The sequence below is a fragment of the Ambystoma mexicanum genome, chromosome 8 (assembly GCF_040938575.1).
Source record: "Ambystoma mexicanum isolate Mex_15411 chromosome 8, UKY_AmexF1_1, whole genome shotgun sequence".
NCBI classification, from domain to species: domain Eukaryota; kingdom Metazoa; phylum Chordata; class Amphibia; order Caudata; family Ambystomatidae; genus Ambystoma; species Ambystoma mexicanum.
In genome coordinates this window covers 1662937855-1662959287 of record NC_090929.1, presented here as the reverse complement: position 1 = coordinate 1662959287, position 21433 = coordinate 1662937855, and the positions used below count along the sequence as shown (strand labels likewise).

Below are 21433 nucleotides of genomic sequence, written 5' to 3'. Positions count from 1 at the left end.
CCCCTTTAAGCAACCGAGAGGCACACGCTATAATATACTCCGTTCCTTCATGGATCTGTGTCAAAACCGCTCCTAGTCTCACATTACTGGCATCCATAACGATCACTGCGCGTCTCCCCCTTTCATAATTCTGTAAAGCCGGTGCCCTAGAAATTCATTCTCACATTCTTCATCCCACATACATTTCTTGTTCATCTTCATCATATGCCTTGGAGACACGGTGTGATCGGCAAATCTTCAAATAAACTTAGAATAATATTCAGCCATACCGAAAAAGGTTCCGAGTTGTTCCTTGCAGTTCGGCAGAACCATGTGTTTTATTGCATCCACCAGATCCTCCTTTGGTGCAATCCCTTCCTTGGAGATCACATGTCCCAAATATTCAATCTCTTTCCTATTGATTTTTTACTTTTCTTTACGGAGAGTCATCCCTACATCGTGCAACTTCTTGAACACTTTCTCTAGCCTTCTGTTATGTTTTTATTCATTCTCAGCATAAACTAGAATATCATCCTGAAAGAAGAGGACTCCTGCTTCTCCATCCAGAATATGGTACATAATCTTCTGAAACACTGAAGCCGTTGATATTAGTCCAAATGGCATGCTGCGATATTGGAAAAGCCCTTCTGGAGTAATGAATGCCGTCAACTGCCTCGACTCTTTGTACACCTTTACTTGATGAAAAGCAGCTGTAAGATCAAGTGTTGAGAATACGTTTGCTGACCCATTTGTCAAAATCAACTCTTGTATATTTGGTAGCGGATGTCTTTCACGAATTATGCACTTATTTAGTTCTCCTAAATCAATGCACACTCTGACCTTACCCGAGCTCTTTCTTACCACAACCAGGGAAGCGACCCACTCAGATACATCGATGCTTCAATGATTCCATGTTCTTCCAACTTCTTAAGTTCCATTTTTACTTCATCTCTCATTGCTAATAGAACATTACACAGTTTCTGCACCACCAGTCTGGTGCCTTATTTAAGTAATAAGCGATGCATGAATCCTTTCACACAGCCTATGTTATCCTTGAATATTTCAGTTTGCATTTTCTCTTTACTCATCTCTAAACCTTCTATTGAAAAAACTGTTTGTGCTGCACTGGGATCCAGTCGGACCTTTAACAATCTGTGATGGGTCCAGCTGAGAAGAGGAGACGCCCCTCTCCTTGAGAGATAAATGCATCCTTTCGGCCTGTCAATCATTGAACTCTAGGGTTCCAATGAACCAACAAATCAGTTACATTTTTGCACGGCCATAAACTCTTGGTTTAATATCAACTTCATGTAAATATGTTGGTCCAGATTTCTTCCATACTACCTCAGGAATATTTGGCTCCCGAATCTACCATTAACTATCGGGTGACCATTGACCATGACAGTAGTTTTCGGACTATCCAGATCTTCATCTTCTCCCACTACCGCCGAGACACACTCTTTGCCTTTGTCACTGTCTTCTTTCCCTATCCTATTTGTGGCAGCCTTCATACTCCTGCAGCATCCAGCCAGGTGTCCTCTTCCAGTGACATTTCTGCAAATGATTCTTAGAACAGGGCAATCCAGACTGTTAGCCCAATGAGAAGGGCTATCACACCTGTACCCCATTCTCAATGTGGTCCGTCCTCTTCCTCTTTGTCCTCCTCGGCCACGGGTTTATAATCATTCCTTTTCGAATATCTCTGTTCTCACGATTCAACCACCGTATTTACCTCTGTTGCCTTAACTGCAATTTCCTTCACTCTTTCTATGGTTTTTACACACTTCTCTGTGTGTTCAACCTCCTTGGCCATCCTGAGTACCGAATCTAGGGGTGGATCATCTTCTGTCCAGTTTTTCTTGCACTTTGCTGCTGTTACATTCGAACATAAATTGATCTCCCAATCTCTCTTCTAATTGTTGGTTGAATTTGCACATTCTGGTCAATTTTCTAAGAGCCATGATGTATTGTTCAACCCTCTCTCCTTCTTACTGTATTCTTTTCCCAAACTTACATCGTTCTAAAAATTGTACTTATTTTCTTCTCTTAATGTTTATTCATTTTCTGTAGGGGCTTTTCATATTCGTTCATATACCAACACTCATCGGCAACCAGTTCAGGTAGGTCTTCAAATTTCTCTTGGCCAGCCAGGCCTAAACAATGTAAAAATAAAGACTTTTCTCTGCACAGTGTAATTTATGCAACATACTACGTTGGCATTGTGATCGAATGTCTTAAGCCATCTTTTCCATGGCAGTGTAGGCTCCCCAACCTCAGGCAAAAACATTGCAGGTGCAAGAACACTTTATCGACATATTTCCCGCACCCCTAAGGGTAGCCGTTCTGATGTGTTCACTGGTTGTGGCACACTTACAATTTTCAAATTTACTGTTGTCTTACTTGGGTCATTTATCCTTGAATGTTGAAAGTTGATTATTTAAAATGTTTCCTGAACGTTTAGACTTCTGTAGAGTTTGCGTATTTTTTGTGATGGTTAATAATTTTATTGTTTTGGTGCAATGTTTTGTAAATTTTGCATCAAAAAGTGAAAAATGAAAAAAAGGTTTTTTTACAAGCCCAGTACTGGGACAAGGAAGAGGCTCTGTTGGAGCCTATACTGTTGCCTGACCCCTTAAAATGGGCACACGCAACGTGAAATGGCTCACATCTTAGGGTCCTTTCCTCTAACATCCCAGTAGACGTTGTCGTGGCCTCCGGATTACTTGGCATCCAAGTATATATACACATGCGACATGGACCTCTTGCCGATTTATATGGCTTTGCTGCGCCACTGTATTTTTTTTTGCCTTGGTGGTAGTCGCATGTACGCTCTCACCTTAGGATTCTGTTGCAGCCTGCACACTTCTGCTGGTCGCACTGCTGGGTGAGTATCCTCATCGCCACTTGAAGTGTAGGCGGACGCTGGATGGGTTTCAAATATACCTTTTATTTCATTTATATTAAAGAATATGTTAGGTAAAAAGGGCTATGAACGTCGGCTCTCTCTCTGTGACTCCAGCTCCCTCCAACTGACTCGCTTGCTCTCCTCTTTTCATTCCATCCTGGAATCTCCGCTAACATTCTCTCTTCTTCACGATACCATGATACTACAGCTTTCCAGTGCACTTTCCTGCTAAGGAAACTCAGTTACTGTTACAGTTTGTTTCAGGTTTCTTGATTATCACACCTGGCACCCTCTTCCCCGGTTTTCCTTGCTAAAAGCTTTGGTAAGATTATCTTTCTTTCACAGAATTATTCTAAACTCTTGGCGATGTTTGTTCATTTAACACACTTATTCTTGGCTCTTGGCAGTACTTGCTTTCACGGCTTTTCATTGGGTTCATTACGTTTTCACATTGCTTTTGCTTATATTTAATTCAGATATTCAAAATTAAATGCCTTTTTCTCTAGGCTGCCTATCCACCGTGTCCGGGGCCCCCTTTTCACCCAGTCAGACTCACTGGCCTTATCGTGGTCTGCTTTCCACTTTCTCCGGGTTCCTGGAGGCTTGTCTCTACTCGTGGCCTGCTTGCGCCAGTTCCCCCGGGCATACAGCATCTTCCACAGCTTCCTCGTTTCCCTGCTGCTTACGTCAGAGCTCCGGTAGACTGCAGCCAGCGGTCCTGCACCGCGAGCGTTCGGGAGTCTCTGATGCTCCCGGTAGCTTTGATCCATGCCGCACTGCTTCCTCAGCTCTGCCTCAGACTGCCAAAGAGTCCCTCTCCCTCGCTGCACCGGATTATGCTCTCTGTACCTCCCAGCGTCTTGCGAAGGTGCCTTCTCGCCACCACAAATTCTGCCCTGGAACTCTACTTTGCGCTCTTCTCAGGGCTTCGTTACGTGCCTCTCTCTCCTCTCCTCTCCTTTCCTCTCCCTGATCGTCTCCTCTTGTCTCTCAGCTGAGCCATTTTTACACTTCCCGGCATGATAATGAGTCTATTAACTAGACCACACGTGTTTTCTTCCAGTCTGTCTTCTGTGTTAATGGTGGTCTCCCTGTCTCAGTACCTAAGTGGTGTTTGTGCATGTAGGAATCCATAAAGAGAGGTTGTATGGTTCTGGTGTGCCATGATTTATGGAAAGGATAGGGAAGGAACTGGTAATAACTTACAAAGGCCTGGAGAATATTGGTTTCATTAGAAAAGGGAAATGGGGATACCATGGCTCACCCAAGGTTGCCTCATCCCAACTTCCCAAGCCTCCTCCACCCAGGTGATCCTCCCTCGCATATCCACCCCCTGGGTCAGGATCCAATAGCGACAGGCTTTCGCTGGCCCCCTGGGAGGAGGATATGCTCCCTGGGATGAGGATATATTGGTGAAAGAAGTGAGGACATCCTCAGATACCTCACAGTGCCACCACGTGGTCTGTGATGTATGGCCCTGGGGGGACAAATGGTGATCACCTAGGCTCTTTGGCCAATCACTAATCAGTGGTGTGCATCTGATAGGTTTTTGCCTCGCATGCTTGGCGCACCGGCAGCGAGTCTCCTTTTGCGGGTGTTTAAGATGCCCATGAAGCTGGGAGCTTCCTGTGCACTCTGCATGACCATGCGGTTAGGTGCTTTTCCCAACCATGTGGTGGCTTTCGTGCGTTTCCAGCGCAAGCCGAGGAGACTCACTTAGAAGTGAGACACGAGACAGGGAGCACCGCTGTTGCAGCCGTCTTGGTTGCTGACCGTGTGGACTTCAGGTTAGTGCAAATTTCAGGTATTTAGGTATTAGAGTTAGGTTTCTTACAAAGCCTACAGCCCATGTTTCAAGTCCCGGTTTAGGATCTTCAGGTTCGTCATAGGCAGTTACTATCAAACCTTTCCCTATAAGTTCTCAAGACTATGGGCCTCATTACATGGAATGCGGTAAGGGTTTACTGTTACCGGTAAGGGTACCGGTAAACCCTTACCGCCTTACTACAAGGTCCCTTTGCAGGACCCGACCTCAACGGCTGGTTTCACCAGCCGTTAAGGAACGGGGCCGCAAAGGGACCTTGGAGGCAATTACGGTACCGCAATTTGCGGTACCGTAATTGCCGCCTTCCCCATTCCCATTGAGCCCTATGGGGGCTCAAATGGGAATAGGGAAGTGCCATGTTGAATGGGGAATTACTGCCCCACACACCTTGGAATGTGGTGGTAATTCCGCCATTCACCATGGCGTACTCGGTATGGTACCGGCGGCAACCTTGCCGCTAATAGCTCCATGGTTACCGCCCACCGTGTAATGAAGCCGTATGTCCCTCTGTTTAATATTATTTTTGTTTTGTCCCTTTATCAGCTCCTGCCCATCAAGTTCAAGTTCCCTGGGGGGGTGTCCAGTAGCACTCCCGCGTAGGGGCACTGCCACACAGCATTGTTCCTCTGGAGTAGAGGGGAGTATTGTCTTCTTGACTTACGAGTGGTCCACCCTTCCGTCTGCAGTTCTGGTACTAACAGCATCGCAAGACCCTAACTCTTCCCCTCCTGTCTTTGCGTCTGAACCAACCCTGTGGCCATCCGCACCCCTCGTTCACCAGGCAGCCATCTCCAACCAGACTCTTGCGAGGCTATGGCAGTTGCCAAAAAAACATGTGTTCTTCACTGATGAAATCTATTCTCAGGACTTGCTACTAGAACCGGGGTACATATCAGTGAGACACAAGTCAGAGAAGCAGGGCCTGTGAGTGAATGAGGTAGTGTGTGGAGAATGTGTGGGCTCAAAACCTCAAGCTGGCGAATATCCAACAATCGGTTGAGGTGCTCAAAGAAAAAAAGGACTACCATCAACCTTGCTGATTGGGCCTGTGTTCAATGAGAAAAGAATGCTAACCGGTGCAGAGAGGTATGGAACTGTAGGCAGACAACCACTGAGAATAGGGCCTGGTGCCACCAATGCAGTCATGATTTGAAAAACAAAATTCTGGGCAATCCTCTTTTGGGTTCGGCCTGCAGATCTGCACAGGGACCTGCGGGCCAACCAAAATAGCTGCAGAACACCATTACAATGTATGGAGCTAAGTCCTGTGCTCAGTAACGAGAGCTGAGCACAGCTATGGGTTTGTGGACCCTGGATGCAGTTCTGCACTGTTATAAAAGCAGTTCCCATTTAGGGCTGGTGTTGGCGTTTGTAGAGGAAGGCAGGTGCATGTGGGAGCGCGGCGAGGAGAGGAGAGTGACAAGGGGAAGAAGAAAGCATGGAGGCAGGAAGGAGAGGAAAGGGTACAGAAATGGGAAAAGGAGGCGAAATAGTGAACGGAGGTGTAGGACAGGGGAAAGACCTTAGAGGGGAGAAATTAGGAAGATGTGGAGAGATCTGAAGAGAGGGGAGGAGCTAGCAAGAGAGCAGAGGATGGAGGAAAAGAAAGGGAAGGAGTGGTGGCAGAAAGACGGATTATCAATTAAAAGTGTAGGCTGGGAGAGAAGGAAAATGGGTGAAAGAAGAAAGGCAAGACTTTGTAAAAGAAGCCAAGGTGGTCAGATGGAGGTTGGAGACGTGTAGGAGAGAAGGGGGGAGTATAGACGTACAGGAGAAGAGAGGATTGACACAGCAACCACTCTGCTGGGAAACCTGGACTGGAGGAATTAAGTTAGAGGAGAGGAAGTGGGAGAGCATGGTTGGAAACTAAGCAAGGAGGTGAAGAGGGCCTGTTCATTGTGGAGTGCTGAGGAGGAAGTGAGGGAGGCAAGAGAAAACAAGACACAAGGTCAAGAGACAGTGGAAGGGCCCAGACGCCTCCTGTGGAGGGGGCACCTGGCAATCCAGTAATGGCAGAAAGCATGGCAGGGTCTACCCTCAGCACCTGGGGGCGGGGCTGCACCAGAAGCTACTGGGCTGCAGCAAGGTCCGACAATGCCTTACCCAGGTCAAAGGCCAATGAACAGGTCCCACCCCCATCCGGTGCTACACGCCAATAAGCATGGGGGAGAAGTACCAAGGAAACCATGCTGTGGTGAATTGCCAACATGGAGTTGATGTAACTTCCCACCTGAACTTCTGGGTGAATATCCCGAAGAGCGAGGCAAGAGCTGGCCAAGGTCCACCCTCGGCCAACAGTTAAAACTCGGGCAGGATGCGGAAATAAGTGGAGCACGCAACCTCAGTCAGTGGGACAACAGTTCAACACAGGGTAGCCCAGGGGCAACGTACTCGCCTTGGAAGCAAGATGAGCGGATCAACACAGGTGCGATCCCCGGTCCGGGCTCAGTAACCTCTGGGTATTAAGGGCATAATATAAATAACCAATTACAATTACAACCACAAGGACAAGGTGGGATCAAGATTAGTTTTATTCATCCGTTCAAATATAACAATACATTTCTCTGCACACATATAAATAGAACTAGATATTCTCTTTTTTACACACACTTTATAGGAGTTCTGACATAAAGTGCCTAGTGTGGAAGGGGAGGCATTGTCTTGGTAAAGCAGCCATGTTTAAATATCAGTGTCGCGTGTGGCCATGACCCAGAGCGGGTCCCCTAAACTAACGGCCTACAGAGCTCCCCATAGCAAGCAGATCCCCCCTCTTGATGCCCCTGCACGGGGCAACGTGTTCAGAGGGTTCGAAAGTGGGACTGAAGCTGTCGCGGCCAAAGGTAGTTACCATTGTATGGCTTCAGAAGTAGTCACAATCGTATGGCTTCAGAGATTCGGTACAATCGTATGGCTTTTCAGTGGTCTATCCAAAGTAGCTGGTGGCATAAGTCAACTGTACCCAACGGGAAGGTGCCTTCCACTTTCTACACTACCATCCCGGCTCGGACCGGTTGGTATCCTGGTTCAAGGCGTCTGCCAATGGCCAAATGCCAGACCTTTAAATACACTTTTTGATCCCCAACCTACCACTCAAAATCGAAAAGGAACGCAACTGGGATACTAGTGAGGGCCGGGCATGCGAATAATGGACTCCACGCCTACCAGGGATTTTAAAAGAAAGAACGGGCAAGGACAGAATCAGCATGGGAACAGAATCACCCACCAATAGTGTTCGAGAGAACAGAGGCATGGGGTGGAACCAGGGTGTGGTTCCCCTAAACAAACAAAATCAAGGATCTAAAGAACCCATCGGCAAAGGACCAAGTGGCATAGAGATTGGACTTGGTTCTTACTAGAGGAGGCCAGGTTTGGATAAGGATATAGAAGGAACTACAAATATCCAAAATCCCAAAAAGGGGAAATACCCTCCAAAGAAGGGTTGAGGCACATTGGCTGGGAAGAAGCATAAGAGGAAGGGGCCAGACCATTTGGAGGGCAATCCCTCCCAGCTCTATAAATAGAAGAGGAAGGCTACACAGTTGGTTTGGTCTGAAAGTGAAGTGACAATCTGACATTTTAGATTCTAGACCAACTAATCTAGTGCGAAATGAACAACATGGCAGTCTGAAACTTGACAACGTTGCTATTTGCCAACATGGCCACCATAAATTGAGCTAGAATGTTGCTTGGGGGAGTGGGGCATTTGTCACGGAACTCACAAATGATTGCCTTTGCGCGTGATCTTTAGACTGGAAGCTTTGCATGATATGTTTGTCTCTCTCTATCGGAGACTATGTGACAATAACCCAGGATTAGACCTCACCATTGTTCCCATTGTCAGAAGATCCAAATGCAGGATATGACGCCGCTCCAGGTGACATCTTTCTAGAGGAGGTCTTGAGAGCCGGGCACAACACACATTCTGGTCCAATGTGCATTCGCCCCTTTAAGACCTTCCGAGGACTCTCCAGATGACGAGACGCGCTTCACCTAAACACGCCAAATACCAATGTGGAAAACAAGGCACGCTGGAAGAAAATGACTGAATATGTTGCAGTCTAAGAGGAGTCATTCGAATCCTATCTCTGAGTAGACTGACAGATGCGCTGCAGTGTTTCATATAGTCCTTATTCCAGAGCTGTGAGAAGTGTGAATGAAGCGGGTCCCAGTTTGTACTCCAGAGCATATCCATACCTTACTCAAGGACTGGGGGTTCTTTACTCATTCTGATACCCCCAACTGATGGCAACATGGTGTCAAACCCCACTTAGCTCAAAGCTCTGGAAAATACATGCAACATAAAGGATACTGAAAAACCAAAATGTAGTCAGTGAATCGGTGTACGATTCCAACTCATGTGTTAGCTATTATGGTGCAGCGGCATCAGTGGGTGTGTGAGCTGCACTGGTGGGGCTTGTAGACCCCTCTTCCTTTCCTCCGCAGCTTTTGTCCGCGCCAGAGTCCTGCTCCATGCTCTCGTGCGTGCTTGGTGAGGCCTGGCCAGCCTTTGCATTCTTCTGTGCCTTCTGCTCCAGTCTATCCAGAATGCTCTGGACCTTCCGGACACCGTCGCGCCGGACTTGACGCACATCGGCCCGCCCCTCGGGATCCACCGAATCCAAAGCCAACAGCTCTTTGGTGAGGTACTCTTCCAGCATCAGATATGGCTTCTCATTTTTCTTGCCCTTAAAATCCTCGACGGCTTGCTCAAGTGTCTGTACGCGGGCCAGAATCCACTCCACCTGCAAGATGCCCGGGTGCTTCTCGGATGCCGCCAACTCGGGAGGAGGCGGAGGTGGAGGCGGAAGCTCTTCAGGGCTGGCGAGCTCTGCCTGGGTGGGCATGCACTGCTCCATACTCTCAGGGCTCGGCGGAGGTGGGAGATCTGCCTCGCCGTCTTGCTGGGCAATATGTATTGGAACATAGCTAGGGGGCAACTCGGCACCAGATGGGCTTGCCCGGCTGCCAGAGAGTGGTGGTGCCGGAGATTCTTTCTGATGTGGCATCTGTTGCGGGAAGGTTTGTTGTGGAAACGACTGTGGAGAGAGAAACAAACAAACCACATGGTGAACTGAAAGGTCTAGGAATTCTGCCAACACTAGTCCAGCTCCTATTTTCACAGGTAAACATCCAAGCGAAATAGCATAACATAGCACATACTCAGGTCATGCATGAGAAAAGCTCTAAAGCTTTCCAATTAGGGAAGCTTAGCATGTGCTTGAACCCCACTTAAATCAAAGAAGGGAGAAAGGTTTCGATCTGCAGGGAATCCCACTCATCCTTCTCGTGCATTGTTGCAATCACATCCACATCCTGCAATGGAGGAAAGGCCAGGCATACACCAGTCTGTTTGGCACTGCCTTGCATAAGTATGCAAACAACGTTGGTTGCATGGATATTACATCTCCTTAAAGTGCTTGGTCTTAGATGAGGCCTGTCTTTTGCTGTGAAGCTTCATGCACTGCCCTTCCTGGAGTAAAACACCGAGAAACACACCCCACCTACCCAAACCCTGCAAATCCTCCACCACAGAGTGAGCTTGTAACACCACTTGAAGACCCCATTACTACACTCTTTAAATCCGGTGTCCAGATTCTGATTGGGAAGATAATGTACTGCTTCCAAATTGATGGCGGATCCCCCTTTCGCCCTTGCACAATGACTATAAGCAATGGGACATATCATTTATAATATGGCTTTGGTGCTATGCCCTCAACAAGGAAAGTAGATGATGTTCACGCTACGCCTGCTGAGGGGCCTTTCATTCTGTGCCATAAAGTTATTCTCAGGGCCCATCCATTATGCTTTGCCAACACTGTTCTTGATCTCCACATGAATCATATTATCTCACTGCCAACCTTTTTCCCCCTCACCCAACCCCTTCTGTTGAGCAATATGGACACCAAAAGAGATTTCAGACACTATGTTCATGTGTACATGGGCACATGGCTTCATACTTATGTAAGGCGGCCTGTAGGGAAGGTCTAATATGGTATCTTAGTTACTAATGCCATCTAAAGACAACCTTTCCCTTTGGGCAGTGGAGTAAATTTGCTGTAGATGTTGGGGGGGGCATCTGAAGAAAATGTGTCCCAGCCAAATGAATGGGGACAAAATGGTGTGCCATGAAAGTTGGGGGGGGGACAAACACCCCTGTCACCCCCTAAAATTACACCCATGACTTTGGGTGCATGCAGACAAGCTATGAAGGATCCATGCTCTGAAATACCAGATACTTAGACCTTCAGAAATGAAAAGGACTACAAGAAATTCTGCAAGCCATTAAAACACAACATTTAGGCAAACATGTGATTACATATCTAGATTCCCATGACTTCTGGCTCACTTGATCCTATGTCGTTCCGATCATGTCATAAGAAAAACATGCCTAACACAAAGTAAATACCTGGGGTCTCTCCACCGTGGTCTGTATCCGAACTGGAGAGGGACTTTGGCTGCTGGCTCGGACGGGCGACCCTTCGCGGCTAGAAGACCCCTTGTGGCCAGCTCTGAACTGGGATGGTGATGGGGCCAGCCGAGGCTCCCGGTCCTCTTGGACCTTGCAGTAGACGGGCTGGTGCTGCTGGTAATCGCTGGATTGGGCCGGGAAGTGGGTCTTCTGTGCCTGGTGGTGTGGCTGCGACGGCGGCTTCGGAAGGTTGCCCTCGTGGATCACTGGGATCGGAATATAACCTCGGGGGAGCTGGTGACTTCCAGAACCCGGTCTTCCGGGAGGTTGAGGGGAACCAGTCTGTGAATCCACTGGCGACTGGGGTGCCTGTAGAGAAAAGGGAGGTCTGATCAGCACCTGCAGAAAAACATGGATGGCGCCATTGCTCGCCAATCAGCATTGGGTGGGTCGATCTCTTAGCAGGAGGGATCAAGCAGAGAGAAGCAGAAGAGGTGGGGAGAAAGGAAAAGAGAAGGACTTTCTGCTTCAAAGTTGCAGAAACCTCAAAAGAGGGCAATGAGAGACTGGGAGAAGATATCAGGTCCCTACATTTGCAACTTTACAAAAGTGGTGAGGTGGGTGGGATGACTAGATGGGAGTACTAGGTTCCCTGCACGGGGGCATTGCTTGTGGAGACAGAACAGAAAAGGACTGAGGGCGGGAGAGGTTATGTTATGTGGTATAGTTAGAGGAAGTTGGATAGGAGAGAGAGTATGCTGGGCACAGGGGTGAGGGCTGGGGGGAGACTATGCTCGGCACAAGGGTGAGGGCTGGGGGAAGACTATGCTGGGCACAAGGGTGAGGGCTGGGGGGAGACTATGCTGGGCACAAGGGTGAGGGCTGGGGGGAGACTATGCTGGGTACAGGAGTGAGGGCTGGAGGGAGACTATGCTCGGCACAGGGGTGAGGGCTGAAGGGAGACTATGCTGGGTACAGGAGGGCTGGAGGGAGACTATGCTGGGCACAGGGGCGAGGGCTGGGGAGACTATGCTGGGTACAGGAGTGATGGCTGGAGGGAGACTATGCTGGGCACAGCGGTGAGGGCTGGGCGGAGACTATGCTGGGTACAGGAGTGAGGGCTGGAGGGAGACTATGCTGGGCACAGGGGTGAGGGCTGGTGGAGACTATGCTGGGTACAGGAGTGATGGCTGGAGGGAGACTATGCTGGGCACAGCGGTGAGGGCTGGGCGGAGACTATGCTGGGTACAGGAGTGAGGGCTGGAGGGAGACTATGCTGGGCACAGGGGTGAGGGCTGGGGGGAGACTATGCTGGGTACAGGAGTGGGGGCTGGAGGGAGACTATGCTGGGCACGGGTGAGGGCTGGGGGAGACTATGCTGGGTACAGGAGTGATGGCTGGAGGGAGACTATGCTGGGCACAGGGGTGAGGGCTGGGGGGAGACTATGCTGGGTACAGGAGTGATGGCTGGAGGGAGACTATGCTGGGCACAGCGGTGAGAGCTGGGGGAGACTATGCTGGGTACAGGAGTGAGGGCTGGAGGGAGACTATGCTGGGCCCAGGGGTGAGGGCTGGGGGAGACTATGCTGGGTACAGGAGTGATGGCTGGAGGGAGACTATGCAGGGCACAGGGGTGAGGGCTGGGGGGAGACTATGCTGGGTACAGGAGTGATGGCTGGGGGGAGACTATGCTGGGTACAGTAGTGAGGACCAGGGGAATTCTATGCTATTCCATCAGTGGACGTAGTATTCATGAGTGAGGTCTGGAGGGAGTCTATGCTGGGTACAGGAGTGAGGGCCAGAGGAAGCTTATGCTATACCATCAGTAATAGAAGCATACAAGAGTGAGGACTGGAGGGAGTCCAAGCGGGTTATAGGACTAAGGGTCGGAGGAATTCTATGCTATACCATCTGTGGAAGAAGCATCCGGGTGCAGAAGTGAGGGCTGGAGGGAGTCTATGCTATACCATCAGTGGACATAGCATACATGAGTATGGTCTGGAGAGAGTCTATGCTGGGTACAGGGCCAGAGGAAGTCTATGCTATACCATCAGTGGAAGAAGCATAAGAGTACAGGACTGAGGGCCAGAGGAAGTCTATGCTATACCATCAGTGGAAGAAGCATAAGAGTACAGGACTGAGGGCCGGGGGAAGTCTATGCTATACCATCAGTGGAAGAAGCATAAGAGTACAGGACTGAGGGCCGGGGGAAGTCTATGCTATACCATCAGTGGAAGAAGCATAAGAGTACAGGACTGAGGGCCAGAGGAAGTCTATGCTTTAACATCACTGTTGGAAAGAGATGGGGACAGAAGTGGGGGCTGGACCCGGGGTTGGAAGGAATCCTGCACTAACAGAGGTGTACAAGATAGGGGGCTGTTAGGGGTACTGCATGAAAAATGTGCTACCCATCAGCAGAGAAAACGGAGGAGAGAAGGCTGCAAGATGGAGGGGGGGGATGCTGCGAAATGCCAGGAAATGGCGGGAGACAGGAGGAGCCTATGCGATCATGGCAAATATACTTTTCGTTGTAGTAACTGTGGTACCTCAAGTAAACCAGCGTCTTCTTACCACCCAGATCACAGTCACAGTGGGCCAGAAAGAACTTTCACAACTTTTCAAATGATAGAGGTAGTAGCACAGCACTTGGGTGTCATCCTGCGCAGCCCCTGTGAATCCTGTATCCGGCCAGGTATGAAACCCCCAGGTCAAGAGAAGTGGGAGAAGCTTACTCCGCTTAGCAACTACTGGTCAAACACATCACCAAACAGGACAAAGGGGGAGGCAGCGGGAGCGCTAGCTGGGGCCTGGCTGCAGGCAAAGAGACATCACCAAACAGGACAAAGGCGGACGCAGAGGGAGCGCTAGCTGGGGCCTGGCTGCAGGCAAAGAGACATCACCAAACAGGACAAAGGCGGACGCAGAGGGAGTGCTAGCTGGGGCCTGGCTGTAGGGATACAGGAGGGGGCAGAGGGAGCGCTAGCTGGGGCCTGGCTGCAGGGATACAGGAGGAGGCAGAGGGAGCGCTAGCTGGGGCCTGGCTGCAGGGATACAGGAGGAGGCAGAGGGAGCGCTAGCTGGGGCCTGGCTGCAGGGATACAGGAGGAGGCAGAGGGAGCGCTAGCTGGGGCCTGGCTGCAGGGATACAGGAGGAGGCAGAGGGAGCGCTAGCTGGGGCCTGGCTGCAGGGATACAGGAGGAGGCAGAGGGAGCGCTAGCTGGGGCCTGGCTGCAGGGATACAGGAGGAGGCAGAGGGAGCGCTAGCTGGGGCCTGGCTGCAGGGATACAGGAGGAGGCAGAGGGAGCGCTAGCTGGGGCCTGGCTGCAGGGATACAGGGGGAGGCAGAGGGAGCGCTAGCTGGGGCCTGGCTGGAGGGACACAGGGGGAGGCAGAGGGAGCGCTAGCTGGGGCCTGGCTGCAGGGACACAGGAGGAGGCAGAGGGAGCGCTAGCTGGGGCCTGGCTGCAGGGACACAGGAGGAGGCAGAGGGAGCGCTAGCTGGGGCCTGGCTGCAGGGACACAGGAGGAGGCAGAGGGAGCGCTAGCTGGGGCCTGGCTGCAGGGACACAGGGGGAGGCAGAGGGAGCGCTAGCTGGGGCCTGGCTGCAGGCAAAGAGACATCACCAAACAGGACAAAGGCGGACGCAGAGGGAGCGCTAGCTGGGGCCTGGCTGCAGGCAAAGAGACATCACCAAACAGGACAGAGGGGGACGCAGAGGGGGTGCTAGCTGGGGCCTGGCTGTAGGGATACGGGAGGCGGCAGAGGGAGCGCTAGCTGGGGCCTTGCTGCAGGCAAAGAGACATCACCAAACAGGACAAAGGGGGAGGCAGAGGGAGCGCTAGCTGGGGCCTGGCTGTAGGCAAAGAGGCATCACCAAACAGGACAAAGGGGGAGGCAGAGGGAGCGCTAGCTGGGGCCTGGCTGCAGGCAAAGAGACATCACCAAACAGGACAGAGGGGGACGCAGAGGGAGCGCTAGCTGGGGCCTGGCTGTAGGGATACAGGAGGCGGCAGAGGGAGCGCTAGCTGGGGCCTTGCTGCAGGCAAAGAGACATCACCAAACAGGACAAAGGGGGACGCAGAGGGAGCGCTAGCTGGGGCCTCGCTGCAGGCAAAGAGACATCACCAAACAGGACAAAGGGGGACGCAGAGGGAGCGCTAGCTGGGGCCTGGCTGCAGGCAAAGAGACATCACCAAACAGGACAAAGGGGGAGGCAGAGGGAGCGCTAGCTGGGGCCTGGCTGCAGGCAAAGAGACATCACCAAACAGGACAAAGGGGGAGGCAGAGGGAGCGCTAGCTGGGGCCTGGCTGTAGGGACACGGGGAGGCAGAGGGAGCGCTAGCTGGGGCCTGGCTGTAGGGACACAGGGGGAGGCAGAGGGAGCGCTAGCTGGGGCCTGGCTGTAGGGACACAGGGGGAGGCAGAGGGAGCGCTAGCTGGGGCCTGGCTGTAGGGACACAGGGGGAGGCAGAGGGAGCGCTAGCTGGGGCCTGGCTGTAGGGACACAGGGGGAGGCAGAGGGAGCGCTAGCTGGGGCCTGGCTGCAGGCAAAGAGACATCACCAAACAGGACAAAGGGGGAGGCAGAGGGAGCGCTAGCTGGGGCCTGGCTGCAGGCAAAGAGACATCACCAAACAGGACAAAGGGGGAGGCAGAGGGAGCGCTAGCTGGGGCCTGGCTGCAGGCAAAGAGACATCACCAAACAGGACAAAGGGGGACGCAGAGGGAGCGCTAGCTGGGGCCTGGCTGTAGGGACACAGGGGGAGGCAGAGGGAGCGCTAGCTGGGGCCTGGCTGTAGGGACACAGGGGGAGGCAGAGGGAGCGCTAGCTGAGGCCTGGCTGTAGGGACACAGGGGGAGGCAGAGGGAGCGCTAGCTGGGGCCTGGCTGTAGGGACACAGGGGGAGGCAGAGGGAGCGCTAGCTGGGGCCTGGCTGCAGGCAAAGAGACCTCTTTTGGTCTGCCGAAGCATGCTCCGCTGAGCCAGAATCTCAAGTAATGCATAGGGCGGCCCACGTGGCTGCTCCAGCCCCCGCCCCCCTTCACATAATTCATGGTTAGCTGGTAGGATATTGAAACCCTCTTCGGGTGGAATTAAGTTTTAAGAGTAATTCTAAACCTTCCAGCCATCACCTCTTTGCTTTGCTGGCATCTGGCAGGTGGCAGAGGCAATGAAAGCCAGCACATTTCGAGTAGATGTGTGAGACTCGGACATCTAACACGACCTTACCAAAGGAGAAGGTTATAACACAAAGCCACACAAAACACGGTCAAAGATGCTTAGGGAAAATGTGCCCGGAGATCACAGACCCCACTGACAGCAAGGTGGACATCTCCTAACCAGAAACCCAGCGTTCAGGCGCACTCTTCCCTAACATGGTCAAAACAATATTCACGAAGCCTTTGGGAGGGAACGTGGGCTGGAGTCCATCCAAATACCTTTTCCCAGGTGGCCTGGACAAAGGCAAAGGCTTTAGTGTGCTATTTACCCAAGCCGCAAGGGCTGCCAAATACCTCTCACAGGTAACAACATGAATGCCCCTTCCAGAATCGCCATGCATTCATGAAACGTGGCTAAAAGTGTCAATACGTGGCTCCACGGTTTTCACTAGTATCAGAATGAACAAGCCATTTGCTTAAGATCGCTCTCTTCTCTCTCTCTTCTCTCTCTCTTCTCTCTCTCTTCTCTCCCTCTCTCCATCTCTCTTTCCATCTCTCTCTCCATCTCCCTCTCATCTCTCTTCCATCTTCTCTCTTCTCTCTCTCTCTCTCTCTCTCTCTCTCTCATATCTCTCATCTCTCTCTCATATCTCTCTCTCATATCTCTCTCTCATCTCTCATATCTCTCTCTCATCTCTCATATCTCTCTCATCTCTCTCTCATCTCTCTCTCATCTCTCTCTCATCTCTCTCTCATATCCCTCTCTCATATCTCTCTCATCTCTCTCTCTCCCTATCTCTCACCTGTCATGTTCTCAGGTTCATGTGTCTTAGAGCCTCCCCAGCTGTTGCTGACTACAGATATCTTGGAGGATGAGGTGCTGTGTGTTTTTTTTTATTAAAGGTAGAATGGGCACAGCCCTAACACGGGCAATTCCCAAAGTGGGGACCAGCCTGGTGTTTGGAGATATACATGTCATTGTGTGAGCCGTGCAGAAATTTCACCATCGCATGGTGCTATGTCCGTCCGGGGGAGGCGGACAGGCTTTGCAGTGTGGGGGCTGGGCTCTTCAGCCGTGTCCACTTTCCACCCCGACCCCGCTCACTCTAGCTGTAAAAATCATGTTTTCTTTACTCTCTTAAAAAAAAAAAGAAGTTTCCCCCTTAACCGCGGTTATAGCCGCGGTTATCTGTAGATATCCGAAAACCCGCGGTTACCCGAATTTCTTTTTTAGAAAGACATGTTTCCTTTGGCCTCCCAGGCACACACCAAGTGGCCCCCTAATCTGGGCATGCTCCCCCACTCACCTTAAATCCTCCTCACCTTCCCAGCCCTCCCCCATCCCTCCTCAACAGTCGCCATTTCCTGTGACGCGCTTTCAATCCCAATCTCGTTTTGTTCGAAAGACGCAGTTACACCACTGATAAACCGTGGCTACGAGAAAACGTTTGTGCTCTGAACTTGGTCACCAGCCCCCCCCCCACCCTCCAACTGCCAAATTTCACATGGAGTCCTCGTTGTCCCCCCTACCCCTCACCTGTAGCCTGGTCCCATTTCATTGCTTTTTCACCTCCAAGTGGCATTTTCCTACCTTTTTGTTTTCGGGTAGCCGTGGGTATACCCGCAGTTATCTCTTGCATCGAACAAAAAAAAAAAGAAATGGCAGCTTTGTCATTTCCAAAAAGCGTCTCTGCTGCAATGCACCATGGGAGAGATAACACTATAACTTTGGGAGAAGGAGATATCAACCCCTCTCACCCCTTCCTCCCCGGGAAGCGATTCGACACTTTGTGCCCAAGTGTTTCCTGCTTGGTCCAATTTGGTCCAGCGGTTTTGGCTGTGCGCTCGAGCAGAAATGTGACTTTTTTCTTTATGGGAAAATGAATGGGGACTCGGCCGAATGTGTTTTTCTTTGTTTTCTTAATAACTTTGTTATTATTTAACAGGGAAGTGGGTGGGAGGTTCAGTACAATGCTGTCTGCAAAATGTCTGCCAAATCCATCGTACGCATTCGTAACCAGCCAAATGTTATCAGCAATTCCTTTTTCGGGTTTCCTATGGTACTTGGTACTCAACTTAACTATAGTGCGGTGACTGCCGTCCTATAATAGAGAGGGCCAGAGAGTATGAGGTTTCACAAAGCCCTTTCTGCCCCCTCAAGAAGCTCTATTTTGTAAACAGAGGCCCTAGTCCCAATAGTATCAATGTTGAGAGGACTGGTCCTTCAGCCTCAGCGATGGAATGGAGGGATATAACCCCACTGCCCACCTAAGAGGATGCTCCAAGGGAGGGCCTGATAGAACCCCACTGCCCACCTAAGATGAAGCTCCAAGGGAGGGCCTGATAGAACCCCACTGCCCACCTAAGATGAGGCTCCAAGGGAGGGCCTGATAGAACCCCACTGCCCACCTAAGTTGAGGCTCCAAGGGAAGACCAGATAGAACCCAACTGCCCACCTAAGATGAGGCTCCAAGGGAGGGCCTGATAGAACCCCACTGCCCACCTAAAATGAGGCTCCAAGGGAGGGCCTGATAGAACCCCACTGCCCACCTAAGATGAGGCTCCAGGAGAGGGCCTGATAGAACCCCACTGCCCACCTAAAATGAGGCTCCAGGAGAGGGCCTGATAGAACCCCATTGCCCACCTAAGATGAGGCTCCAAGGGAAGGCCAGATAGAACCCAACTGCCCACCTAAGATGAGGCTCCAAGGAAGGGCCTGATAGAACCCCAATGCCCACCTAAGATGAGGCTCCAGGAGAGGGCCTGATAGAACCCCACTGCCCACCTAAGATGAGGCTCCAAGGGAGGGCCTGATAGAACCCCACTGCCCACCTAAGATGAGGCTCCAAGGGAAGGCCAGATAGAACCCAACTGCCCACCTAAGATGAGGCTCCAAGGAAGGGCCTGATAGAACCCCAACCCTGTGTATGCTAGAACCACACTGCCCACCTAAGATGAGGCTCCGAGTGAAGGCCTGAGACCCTGTGTATGCTAGAACCCCACTGCCCACCTAAGATGAGGCTCCGAGTGAAGGCCTGGGACCCTGTGTATGCTAGAACTCCACTGCCCACCTAAGATGGGGCTCCAAGTGAAGGCCTGGGACCCTGTGTATGCTAGAACCCCACTGCCCACCTAAGATGAGGTTCCAAGTGAAGGCCTGGAACGCTGTGTATGCTAGAACCTCACTGCCCACCTAAAATGAGGCTCCAAGTGAAGCCCTTGGACCATGTGTATGCTGTAGAACAGAAGATCCAAGAACCAGACCTGGACGGTCCAAACTGCTACAGCAAAGAAGGGAGCGATTCTTATTGTGAATGGCGCCTAGAAACACTTGTGTACAGGCGCATTATAAATGCCATGTCATATCATAATGCATTTCAATGATATCGACTTCGGCTGAGGACCCACTTCCAAAGCTTCAGTGGCAGCCATTAAAAAAGATGGGAAAAAGCGCTCTGGAGAATAGCTCTGGGGCAACGTGCTCGCCTTGGAAGCAGGACAACACGGAGCAACACAGGTTCCATCCCCGGGTCCTGGCTTAGAAACCTATGGGTATCAAGCGCGTTATAAATAACCTATCATATCATATCGTCCTGGTTGGCCCCAATTTCAGAGCGGTCAATGGACACGAGAGCCAGGTTGCCCTGGAGGCTTTCAAGCAAAGACTTCTGTTTCAGGGGTAGAGCCCCTGGCTTGGGAAAATTGACCCATAGAAGCACATCCTCTGACCAACAGGCTAGGACTCTAGCAAGGAGTAACCCTACCTCTGGGAGACAGTGCAGTGCTGCCAGGCCTCGGGCTCGTGGAGGACACTTGAAGGGAAACACTGTGCACGCTTGGCACAGAAAGGGAGTACAGCGAGTACTCATGGCTGCCTACGGTGCTCTCAGAGGTCCAATCCACCTGCAGTCATTTCATTCTCTGGATGGACTGTCCGGCGCAGGCCCTCTGGCTTCCGCTGCTGGATTAATGACTTATTATACTACCCAATTCCATTCATGGGAAGGGCCGAGGGGATTCCATCCTAAGACGGGCGGGGTTTCGCCGTGGTGGGCGGGGTTTCGCCGTGGTGGGCGGGGTTTCGCCGGGGTGGCCTAGCCTCCACACCAGTTCGGAATAGAAACCCAGTAATGCTGGGAAAAGGCATCAACAGGCATCGGTGGCACACATCTCTAGGGCAGGTACAAGGGGTTAACATGTGGATACACACAGGAGGGCTGCCTTGTGAGTTTTGCAAACAAGCAGCTTAAACTCCAGGCACCAGGGGTGGACTGGCCTAAAGGGAACTCTGGAGATTTCCCGGTGGGCCTCTGCTCCCTGGGCCTCTTTTGTGTGGTATTTCCAATTTTTCTCATAGGAAAAGCATTGGGCTTGCTGAAAATGTGTCATATGGGGCCCCTTTGAACTATATTTCCAGGGCCTCTTTTGGTCCCCAGTAATTATTTCCAGGGCCTGTTTTAGTTCCCAGTCCAGCCCTGCCAGGCACTGCTCTTGTTTGTGCACCTGCTGTGAGTGCACCCTGGTGTACTCACAGCAGGTGCACAAACAAGAGAGCCACAACCTGACACTGCCCAGAGCCTGCCACCAGCCTGCCAGCCAGGTGCAACATGGCCGTCATGGGAACAAGAATGGAGGAGGGCAAGCCAAGCAAAGTAGTCTTTGCCTGATTCCAACTAAAATCACAAGCATTTGGAAGAGAGTGTGGGGGCGTCAGCTGCGGTAACATAGGGTGTACTAGTCCTAAGGGCATACATATGGAAGTTACAGGCCTTTACAGTCTGCTGGACATGTGCCCCTTATTAATGATAAGGAGGAGTCCAGCAAAACCCAATGCCAATTCCTGTATCCACTCCTGGACAGGCAGCGTGCAACCAGCAACCTGATGCCTGGGCCAGCAATGAACCAGCAACCCGATACCTCCGCCTGCAATGAACCAGCAACCTGATACCTGGGCCCACATGAACTAGCAACCTGATACTTGGACAGGCAGCGTTCAACCAGCAAACTGATACCTGGGCCAGCAATGAACCAGCAACCTGATACCTGGACCTGCAATGAACCAGCAACCTGATACCTGGGCCTGCAATGAACCAGCAACCTGATACCTGGGCCCACATGAACTAGCAACCTGATACTTGGACAGGCAGCGTTCA

The 21433-nt window shown here is 51.3% G+C and overlaps 1 protein-coding gene across 1 annotated transcript in view; it reads right to left on the bottom strand.

Annotated features, from left to right (window-relative positions):
- Window positions 1–7222: 7222 nt before the first annotated feature.
- Window positions 7223–21433, bottom strand: part of BAG3 (BAG cochaperone 3) — a 140263-nt gene continuing 126052 nt past the window's right edge. The window contains exons 3-4 of the mRNA XM_069611941.1: window positions 11116–11487; window positions 7223–9745 (exon numbers count right to left, since the gene is read on the bottom strand). Coding sequence (XP_069468042.1) covers window positions 9077–9745; window positions 11116–11487 — 1041 coding nt within the window. The 3' untranslated portion in view covers window positions 7223–9076. The remainder of the gene's footprint in view (window positions 9746–11115; window positions 11488–21433) is intronic.